General features: G+C 37.4%; 1 protein-coding gene across 2 annotated transcripts; it reads left to right on the top strand.

The window, feature by feature from the left end:
* The first annotated feature begins 3,461 nt into the window (after positions 1 to 3,461).
* On the top strand, positions 3,462 to 7,378 carry TEX12 (testis expressed 12). Of its 2 annotated transcripts, none has more exons than XM_057553787.1 (5): positions 3,462 to 3,529; positions 5,096 to 5,174; positions 5,939 to 6,050; positions 6,140 to 6,191; positions 6,963 to 7,378. In XM_057553787.1, exons 2-5 carry the CDS (start codon positions 5,112 to 5,114, stop codon positions 7,105 to 7,107), a joined length of 372 nt encoding a protein of 123 aa, XP_057409770.1. In that variant the 5' UTR covers positions 3,462 to 3,529; positions 5,096 to 5,111; the 3' UTR covers positions 7,108 to 7,378. The 2 variants fall into 2 exon arrangements, with proteins under 2 accessions (XP_057409770.1, XP_007173010.1); XM_007172948.2 differs by having other exon boundaries at positions 3,490 to 3,569.
* Positions 7,379 to 11,562: the final 4,184 nt, after the last annotated feature.

Genomic DNA, 11,562 nt, shown 5'->3' with positions numbered 1-11,562 from the left:
GAGGGTGCCTAGCCCTTGGGAGAAAGGAGGAAGAAGGTGGAGGGAGGAGACTCTTCTGGCACGCCTCAGACCCGCCTTAAACGTGGGCTCTTTCCCAGGGCAATGGAACCTGAAATACAGTGTCAGAGAATACGGGAATTTCTTTTAATGTAAAATCACGGTTTTAATGAAATCATTTCTTCTGTTGCAGTTCTGGCCCTTCAAAGCTTGTACCTCTTTCCGAAATACATCCAAGCACTTAAAAAAAAAAAAAAAAAGCACCTGCTTGGTCAATTAGAAGCATCTTTTCTCGCATTAATCTTTCTCTTTTGAGACTTTCTACTCAGACTTTAGCACATTTTTTCCCTCATCTAACACTACTGAATAATCAGCCCTACAAGATAATGCCTATAATGTAATCACACCACCGAAAATGAAACTCTTAAAGAACAGAGCGTTACTATCACAGCTTTGAAAGTAACTAGAAGAAACAAAGTTTCTTAGACAGTTTTCTCTTGAACATGTGCTAAACTGTATTACCTTGCTAGCAAGGGAATTAACAAGGCGATTTTTGTTTGTTTTTGCTTTTTTGCCAGTACAGAGACTGTATGGAAACAGAGGGGTTCTAGAGTTAGGAAACAAAATGCTTATATAAGCAGCTAGTTGAGGTGCTTTTGTTGTTGTTATTTGCTTGTTTTTGTTTTTAACAAGATAGAGTTTTCATTTCATAAGGTCATAAAACATCATGTCCACAGCAGTGATTACAAAGGAAGTCTAAGATAGTATGGTTGAAGGTGCTTGGTGCAGTGACTATCACAAGAAAACAAAAAGCACATTTAAGAAGCGCAGGAACTAGAAAAAGCACGTGCGTGGCAATGAAGACCCAACGCAGCCAAAGATAAATAAATAAATAAATAAATAAATTTATATATATAAAAAAAGTGTATGATAAGACTATACACGTGGGCTTCCCTGGTGGCGCAGTGGTTGAGAATCTGCCTGCTAATGCAGGGGACACGGGTTCGAGTCCTGGTCTGGGAAGATCCCACATGCCGCAGAGCGGCTGGGCCCGTGAGCCACAATTACTGAGCCTGCGCGTCTGGAGCCTGTTCTCCGCAACAAGAGAGGCCGTGACAGTGAGAGGCCCGCGCACCGTGATGAAGAGTGGCCCCCGCTTGCCACAACTGGAGAAAGCCCTAGCACAGAAACGAAGACCCAACATAGCAATCAATCAATCAATTAATCAATAAAAATAAATAAATCTTTAAAAAAAAAAAAAAAAAAAAAGACTATACACGTGATTGAAACCGAAATGATAAGTTTTTATCCTCTGTGTTGTCCAATCGGGCCAATTAACACAAAAGCATTAAGTAAACTGTGATTTAAATAAGCAGAACACTAAGCAAGTTAATTTTAAATGGTCCATTGCCAATTTTTTCTCTCCAGCTATAAAGATATATAATGCATAATTCACCCATTTCTTACTTCTGGGACAAACATTTTTTCCTTTGACATAGAGCAACCCAAATGTCTCTATGTCCTACTTACTTCACAGGGTTGTTTGTGAAGATTAAATGAGATGATGACAGCTCTTTGAATATTTTATTTTATTTTTTTGTGAGACCCTAGATAAGAGCATATATATATTTTTAACATCTTTATTGGAGTATAATTGCTTTACAGTGGTGTGTTAGTGTCTGCTTTATAACAAAGTGAGTCAGCTATACATATACATATATCCCCATATCCCCTCCCTCTTGCATCTCCCTCCCACCCTCCCTATCCCACCCCTCTAGGTGGTCACAAACCACCTAGCTGATCTCCCTGTGCTATGCTGCTGCTTCCCACTAGCTATCTATTTTACGTTTGGTAGTGTATATATGTCCATGCCACTCTCTCACTTTGTCCCAGGTTACACTTCCTCCTCCCTGTGTCCTCATTCTCTGAATACTCTAAAGCACCAGACAACTATAACCCTGTGTGCCCTCTCACTTATTCTCACTCATGTAGCTTATACAATGGAGAAAAGATTTAAAAAATGTTTATGCTGTTCTCTTAATCTGATGTAAACATTTATGTATTAGGTGGAATCATTTTTTCCTGGACATATTTTAACAACTAGATAATTACCTGTTTAGATATCATACAATGTGAAGGCTGGGAGAGAAATTAGGTCAGTATTTCTCAGACTTTTGGATTTGATGGACCATTAAGAATAATAACAATAATGACAATAATGAAGAAGAGATAAACACTGAGTGGATAACTTTACATTTTACCAAGTAAGGACATTAAAAATGTAAAAAAATTTATATTTTTTGTTTCTTGAGAGGACACGTTAACATCAAAAATTTTATGACATAGTAACAGAATAAAAGAATCTTTTAAAGTGAGTACATTAACTTTAGGAAAAACTCATTACTTTTCCCTTCATTTTATCACAAATAGGGAACATTTCAATACAGATTACTATCAGTCCTCAGATAGTGATTAGAATCCTTTAAAGACTATCAATAACTGCACCATAATCACTAGTCTAGCTTTATTAAATGACTTACATTTCACAATAATGCCAACTCAAGTTAAACCGAGTACTTTTTTCCTAGGAGCTTACTTGAAACAATTGGCTTTTCCACAAACCAATAAACAAACATATACACACAATACTTAACGTCTGGACAACTAACATTTAAATAAGCCAAAGGGAAAAAAACAATAATATGTATGTGTTAAACATAATTTGCTAAGGTGTAAGATTGTGGACCTGGAATTTATGGGAAGTGTTATTGATCTTTGTTTTATGAGGTGATATGCTTTCTATTTTCTTCCACAACTAACGGAGCATTAAGTGTGGAACGTCTATCTTTCAAGTTGCAGGTCAAAGTCACCACATTAAAGCTCCCCATAAGGCTAAATTTCAAATACGTGAGCCACGTGTGTTACAAATTTTTTTTTCAAAGTTGCCAATGAAGTTGATTAGTTATTGACACATCAAGAAGGGAATTTTCTCAACCGGTGTGATTCCGGAAGTTTGGTTGCACCAAAGAGAAAGAGGCGAAGGAACGGAGGTTCTGGATACAAAGTGTCGGCTTGAGGGCCAGGGGAACTCAGGTTTAAACCATTGCTGCAGACCCACCACCTGGGACAGGATGTAACTTTTACTTGTAAAGTGGTGGTGGTGTGCTACTATTTCGTGTTCCTTTTTTGAGGTTACAAGAGGCTGGGACACACCCGGCCTTCCTCTGGCAGTTCTTCCTTGGTCTTTCTTGAGAAACCAGTCTCAGATCTCTCCTTTCTTCCCCAGACACTCACTCAGAGGTGGCGAGTTCTGTTTCACGGAGACTCCAAAGCGCGAGGCAAGGCGGGAAACATCCCCCTCTCCTCGGCAGCGCGGGAGGCGGGGCAGGCGCCTCACGTAATCTGCGCGCTGCACGCTGGGAAAACCGCCTCCCCGAGCCTGCGCACTCGCGCGCACGCCGGGTCTTCTCGTTCCCGTGCTTTGGCTGACGAGGAAGCTCCCGACGCCGCCGAGCCATAGACTGCTCCTGGGGTGGGGCTGCGCGGATGAGCGCCCATGAGAGTGTGACAGGGTGTGAAGCAAGGCAGTGAGAGAGGGTGGACGCTTACCCGCAGGGTCTCTAGTGGGGCTGAAACGCTAGTGGGGAGGAAAGGAGGGGCGCGGCGGGAAGTGAGAAGCAAGATGGGTGGGATGGCCTGGGAGGCCGAGATGGCGGTGGGAGGAAAGAGAAGGTGAGGAGAAAACGGTTGCACAAGGCCTGGCGGTAGTGCTTGGTAATGACGAAGGCACCAACGCCTCAGATTGCACAGCCGGGGTCAGTGGCTGTGAATGGTATTTGTCACAGGTGGAGGCCCAGCCTCTAGACCAGGCCTTGATTCAGCTGAGGGCCTAAACTCTGACAGAAAAATTAATCTGTTTTTACAGAAGCAGAATTACCTAATTAGATTTTGACTTGACATACATGCATGTTCTTTTATTGTGAGAGAGGCGAGACGAGGTGTAAAAGGAAAAGGGAAGAGAAAAAGAGGAAGGGAGACGAGAACCGCTCTCGTGGTTGCTTCTCTGAAACATTCTCAAACTTCCCAAGGCAGAGGGAGAACTACTGTGCATGTGTAGTATTTTCTAGGTATTACCGTTATAGCGCTTAAATTTACATACTAGAAAGGTACTGACAGGAATGTAGAAGCGCTATATGGAATTTACTAAACAGACATCTTTATTATTTGTTGTTGCTGCCTTTCTGTCATATATATGAATATTATACATGACTAAGCAGACAGATTCATTACAGTTTTCCAGGTCAGCATAGTTTCTCAAAAAGCAAGCAAAGCAAATGATAACTTGAGTGTAGACAGAGATCCTCATCCGTTAGGGTGTAGAGACTATACCATTCTAGGTTTCAACATTTTTCAGGTTTAAACTTAATCTTTCAGACTCCCAGGAAAATTATCTTAAGAATTTATGGGAAAGTAATTTAAAAGTAAAATTTGATGCCGTATGAAGGTAAGATAGGACAGTGGAAACAGAAGTCTCTTTTAGACTAGAAGAGATCTTGGTTCTAGTCTGGCCCAATTTTACATGTTTGAATTTGATCAACTATCTATCTCTGCCTCTGTTTTCACATCTGTAAAATTGAGATTGAATTAGATGAACTGTAAGATTTGTTTCAACATTAAGATTTTGTGAAGGCAGAAAAATCTTGAATGAATCCTGAGACAAGGCAGAAAGTGCCAAAGAGACAGGCTTGGCTGACTGTATATAGAGGGAGTAGAAGAAAATCATGGGGATGGTAGGCTGGCCCAGGTGATGTAGGACTTTGGATGCTCTACTATAGAATTTGAACTTATTCTGGAGCGATGAATGGTCAAGGGAAGGTTTTTTGAGTTAAGGGAATGCAGTAATCAGAGTTTTGAAAGACTGCCCAAACAGCAGTTGGTAGAATGAAACAGAGAAGGGAGAATTTGAGTAGGTTAGGTAAGTGACAAATAATGAGAGCCCAAACTAACAGTGGCAGGAGGAGTGGAAAGAAAGGGAAGGATTCAAGACAGCAGCAGCATGAGTTTGTACCTAAAATTGACATTGCTCTAAACTTTGCAGCTCTTGCCTCCAGAATATGATGGCCAGTCACCTTGTAAAACCTGATACTAGAAATTGCAAAAGACCAAGAGAGTTGGAGGTAATCTTTGTGCTTGTGGAGCCTTACTCTTTTATTTTATATACTTCTCAAATTTTTTCCATTTAAGATAATTCGACTGATAAATGGAATTTAATGTCTTCATATTCCCAGAGCTGGGATTGTCCCAGCAGGAACTCTGTTGACTCCACTGCCTTTTCACTAAGTATAGGCCTCCAGGAAACTATTGGGAGGTTTCTTTGTGGTAATTTGTGATCTAGAGACAGAAGTGGGTTCATGCCTTTATGATACATAAGACTTTACATAATTATTTTGATACCAAAGTAGGATACCTAGGTACTATACTTGCTGATATTTTTGAAAAAGAGCACTGTATCCCGCCCTTCTTCACTACTACCCCACCAATTGATCTGTTTACATTTAGAACATTATTTGTTCCCTTAAAGATTATGTTACCTTGCAAAAATTTGCAAGCATATGGCTGTTATCCAAATGAAAGTTTTGCTCTTTTGCTATGGAAAACATCTGCTGGCGCAAGATACAGGAAACTTTTTCATCAGGAGATTAATACTATTTTCAAAGTCTAAACACATAATAAAATTATTATGTTGAACAAAGTTGGGCCTAAAAGTTTGCTGGTTAATAAAATTACAAATAACTAACCAGGACACAAGAGTATATAATTTCCAGCATGTTTGCTTTTCTCTGAAAGATGTTTTATTTGCTTTTTTTTTTTTTTAACAGAATGTATATATCTTAAGCATCTTGCTAGCAATTTACCTATTTTCTCTACTTTCTTCTATTAGCCTCAAATGCCAGATAGTCCACAACTGTCCTCTCTTGGAAAATCAGATTCTTCTTTCTCTGAAAGCTCTGGACTGTTTTATAAAGATGAAGCCCTGGAGAAAGATTTGAATGGTGATCTATAAAGTGCTTATATTTCTATACATTGATATTATAATATGGAAAGTTTATTATAGTTAACTTAGTGATTTATTTTTGAACAGATATGAGCAAGGAAATTAATCTAATGTTGTCTACATATGCAAAGATCTTAAGGCAAGTACTTACAGTATATTCTCTTGAGTCTTTATTTTACACATAGAAGTTTTCTTCTGGAAACTCCATAATGGGAAGTTTAGTTCAGGGGCTACAAAACCTATCTAGTAATTATAATTTTGAAATTTTTTATTCTACCTCAGTTTCTTATAATAGATTAGTTGTTTATTTTCAAAGACTACCGTTTCCGCTAAACATCTTTTGTTTTGATACTCTCAGAGCTGAAACGAGGCTGGATATATTTTGTTCTCTAATTATCAATAGATGATAAAACACTTAAAATTTTATGAAAAAACTTTCAGAAAAATACCATTTGGTGAAGTTAACCATAATAATAGAGTGATGTTAAAGATAAAGTAAATATGTTTATGAAATATTTAAATATTATCAATATATATTTGAAGGCTGAATTTAAATATTCTGTTGGCCTGAGACTATCATGTTTCATAAGGTGTTTTTTAAAACTACTGGACAGTCACTGTATTTGAATAATAGTTTGTGTGGCTGTTAATGTATATAGTTTAATATTAGAATTATAATGTGTAAGATACAGATTCTGCTGTGTCAAGGGACTTTGAGTAGTCAAAAATATTTGTGGAACTAATTTAACTTTTACTGAGCAGTGTTTGTAAATTAATGAAGCTTTTTGATGTACAAAGCCATTTAAATGAAATAACTAACAAATATAGCATAATAGAACACATCACTATGATAGTGTGTTTAGATGTTATTACTATTTAGTTTAATGTAAAGCTTTTTTTTCCCCATTAGTGAGAGAGCAGCAGTAGATGCATCGTATATTGACGAGATAGATGGACTCTTCAAAGAAGCCAATACTATTGAAAACTTTCTAATACAGAAAAGAGAGCTCCTGAGACAGAGGTTTACAGTGATTGCAAACACACTACACAGATAAAATTGTGTACTTAAAATAAGCTGAGAATTTAAACCCATTATTGTTGTAATGAAAGAATGACATTTGTGCTCTGAATGCTCTCCAGTTGTTAAGAAAATGTATACCTTAAACATAGAAGGGGAAACTCCTTAAATTTCTTTTCTCGATTTAAAAGGGGCATTAAGCTGGACATTAATATGATACATAGCTTTTCTTTTGAGAGTCAAATATTTGGCATATTTTATAAAAGTGTAAACTATTTAAATTGTATGTGGATCCTCTTCTTTTTTTTTCTTAAACCTCCTAACCTTTCTTAAATTTCTAAAAGAAGACTCAGTGAGTTAATTTGATAATATTTAACAATATTGCACTTTTTCTTTTAGAATATTTTGTTTAAATAGCAGATAGATAGCTTTGGAGATAGTTTTAAGATGTTTTTCATGGTCAGCATTGAAAAAAATTAAAACCCAAAAGTAATTTGTCCAGTTTCTCAATATGTAGTTAAACCGTGCTATTGCTATTTAATATTACCATTTGATTATTTTCACTATTATTATTATACATTGCTAATAAAAATTTGGTTTAAAATTATTGTCTTGTGGTAAAATAAAAACCAGAAATTACTAACCAGAACTTTATATGAATTGACTTTTTTACACATCAGCCATATCAATGGTACAGTTAATGAAGTATATATAGAAGCCTTAGCAGCTAGCTGTGTGGTATAGGATAAAGATTAGTGGTCCAGAAGTAAAAAGACTGTTTAAACAAGTCAATCTCAGTGAGTCATTTCAATCCTGTTATAATTCAGAAATTGAATTCGGACTAGGAAATCTCTTAATATTTATCTAGCTGAAAAAATCCTCCCTTTGTTGGAAGGTACTGCTATGATTTTATTGAAAACTTTTAATATGTTATATAATTATATGTGATAGCTATATTGATCAGATTTTTAAAAATCACAGCACCAATTGTTCAATCGTATAGATAATTCAATCTATTATTTGTATATTTTGCCTATATAAGCAATCACAAATTTGGACATATTTACAGGCTACAGTACTACAGGGAATTTGGTATTCCTCAGGTGGACAGCATGTTTGCCTTGCCTTTTAAATGTTAAAATAAAATCTCATTTCATCAGATTACTATTTTAAGGCATATATACCATATATAATAAATATTCATACAAGAAAGGACTGAAAACAGTAAAGTAAAAATATTTACTAAAAGTATTGGTTATTAAGTGGAAAAAATTATTTGGTTTGTACAGGGATATGTTAACGTCACAGGATAGGTTGGAGGTCAATGAAGATTAGAAATGGGATTTTTAAAACTTTTTATTTAAAAAAATGTTTTTAAACATCTTTATTGGAGTATAATTACTTTACAATGGTGTGTTAGTTTCTGCTTTGTAACATAGTGAATCAGCTATACATTTACATATATCCCCATATCTCCTCCCTCTTGCATTTCCCTCCCAGCCTCCCTATCCCACCCCTCTAGGTGGTCACAAAGCACCCAGCTGATCTCCCTGTGCTGTGCTGCTGCTTCTCACTAGCTGTTTTACATTTGGTAGTGTATATATGTCCATGCCAGTCTCTCACTTCGTCCCAGCTTACCCTTCCCCCTCCCCGTGTCCTCAAGTCCATTCTCTACACCTGCGTCTTTCTTCCTGTCCTGCCCCTAGGTTCTTCATAACCATTTTTTTTTAAATTTCTTTTTCTCTTTCTGACTTACTTCGCTGTGTATGACAGACTCTAGGTCCATCCACCTGACTACAAATAACTCAATTTCATTTCCTTTTATGGCTGAGTAATATTCCATTGTATATATGTGCCACATCTTCTTTATCCATTCATCTGTCGATGGACAGTTAGGTTGCTTCCATGTCCTGGCTATTGTAAATAGAGCTGCAATGAACATTCCAAGAAGAGGTTTTTAAATTGGATTATGCATTATGTGTGTGCGTATACGTTTCTATTTTTTTCCATACCCAAAATTACAAACCTGCCACGGCTGGTCTTGTGCAGGACTCTTCCACACTTGAGAAAATGAGAGTTGTCTATATGTTAAATCTGTATAGACTTCGCAAGTGACCTTTTGTCTTTCATCGAAAGCACTTGACCTGCAGCAGTGTGGCCTCACCAGTGAAGGAGCAAAGGCTTTACTAAAGGCCCTTGAAAGCAACAGAACTCTGGTCGTTTCGGATATAAGAAAAAAATCCACTTGTTGGTATGTGGTCACTTTTTTTTTTAAATTGAGTAACACATAGCAAAACAAAAAGTTTGTTCACGTATTGACAGTTTTTAAAACTTAATGTGTTTCACTTTCCTCATCGTATACAGTTGTCCCTTGAACAGCTTGGGGGTTAGGGGTGCCGCCCCCCACGCAGTTGAAAATCTGGGTATAAGTTTATAGTCAGTGGTTCCGCATCTGTGGATTCAACCAACCTTGGCTCGTGTAGGACGATAGTACATATTTATTGAAAAACATCCGTGTGTCAATGGACCCGCGAGGTTCAAACCCATGTTGTTCAAGTGTCAACTGTACTTTTCTAAGGTTGCACTTCCCTTATGTTTTTAGCAGATAATGTATTAATTAAAGTGAGTTATACCTTTAAATTGTTCTTATCTCTACTCTGAATAGAGGTGACCCTAGATACTAAGCCTGCTTCCACCAAGAGCATTATTTCCTTGTTGTGCAACCTCTGAATTCTTGCAAGGAGTACTTTATTAATTTGTCAGTTTCACAAGTAATTTTTTTAATAGCTTCTGTGTGCCAGATACGGGGTCAGGCACTAGGGATAAAGCAGTGAACCAGACAGACAAAAGGCTTGCCCTCGTGGAGCTTACATTCTAGTGAAGGGGTTCAGATAGAAATGAGTAAACAGATAAGTAACATAATTTTAGACAGTAGGAAGTGCAAAAATATCTTAATGTAAGGAGAGCGAGGGGGAGCAGGTAGGACTCCATTGGATAGGTTTGTTAGGGGACAGCTTCACTGGAGAAGTGGCATTTGAACGGAGACCTGAATGAAGAGAGGAGCAAGCCATGGAAGATCTGGGGTAAGCACATTCCAGGACAAGGAGGCAATGAGTATGCAGGCATGTAGGTGGGTGGAGTATTTAAGGAAAAGCAAGGAGGCCAACATGGCCAGAGTACTGAGTGAAGAAGAGTGTGGTATGACATGAGGTCAAGGAGCTAGCCAGGGGTCTGATCTTGTAAAGTCTTGAAGGCCAGAGTAAAGATGTGGATTATTCTGAATGAGTAGAGGGTTTTGAACTGGAAAGAGGCATGATCAAAATAGTATCTGAATAAGATGACTTGGTATAGAGAATAGACTTGTGGGGATAAAGAAGAGAAACAGGGAGACCAGTTAGGAGACTATCACAGTGGTCCAAATAAGAAGAGATGTTTATGGCTTAGCTTAGGTTGGAAGTTTGGAGCAAGTGAAAAGTGGTTGAATTCAGGTTGTGTTTTGCGGGTGTAGCTAACAGGGCTTGCCGATAGATTAGATGTGGGGTATGAAAGAAATAGTAACAAGGAGACAAGTCGTTGATGATTATGTGTGCAACTGGGTGGTATCACTTAGAAAAAGGGGGCTGATAGGAGGAGCAGCTTTTGAGGGAATATCAGGACTTTGGTTTGTTATCTTAGATGCGCTTTAGGTATCTAAGTGTCTGGACAGTGCTCAGACTGTACTTTCTATCCAAAGGTATCCAAAGCCACTTTAGATGCAAAATGTTTAAAGTTGACCTTTGCTGCGGCCAAAATAGTAGCCACTGGGGGCAGTCTGCAAGATGGCATCTTAGGTTTTAGAGGAAGAAATTAGAATACACAAAGGGGGGAATAAGTGTATAATTACATAATGTAGATTTCATATTTAATTTTATGGGAAAAGCAATAATTAGTTGGCTTTTGGTTTTAAATGGAAATAGCCACTCACTGGGAAATAATTACTCTAATTTCAATTTATTTTACTTTAGATCATTCTGTGATGAAAGCAGTTATCCAAAAAGGTCTCCAGATGGAAGGAATGCCAAGTCAGAGGTATATAACATGTTTTAGTTCTCTTGGAAGAATTTCTCTTTAATGGCTTGTTTTTCTTTCTTTCTTAAAAGAAAATGATCAAGGTACTTTCTGCCACCTTAAAACTAAGTTTTTAGTCCAATGAAATGGCTTTTCTGTTTTTGAAAATGTTGTGTGATGCCTTAATTTAGGTTCCCAGAAATGCAGACTGAAAACCTTTGATTAACTTAAAGTATCTTAATTTCCAATGAAGATCAAACCCTCCTAAATTACCTGTAACTTAAATGGCATATTTATCATTTCTGTCTCAGTACCAGTGGATAACTTCTCCATCGGTGAAGGAACCATCCAAAACTGCTAGACAGAAAGAGGGAACTATAATTTTGGGAAGTGGTCAAAAAGGAAAAGCTACTATTAGAACTGGTTAACTCTTTCTTGTTTTTAA

Source organism: Balaenoptera acutorostrata, chromosome 9 (assembly GCF_949987535.1).
Source record: "Balaenoptera acutorostrata chromosome 9, mBalAcu1.1, whole genome shotgun sequence".
Lineage (NCBI taxonomy): Eukaryota > Metazoa > Chordata > Mammalia > Artiodactyla > Balaenopteridae > Balaenoptera > Balaenoptera acutorostrata.
The sequence above is the reverse complement of the archived record's forward strand: the minus strand, read 5'-3'. Positions and strand labels throughout refer to the sequence as shown.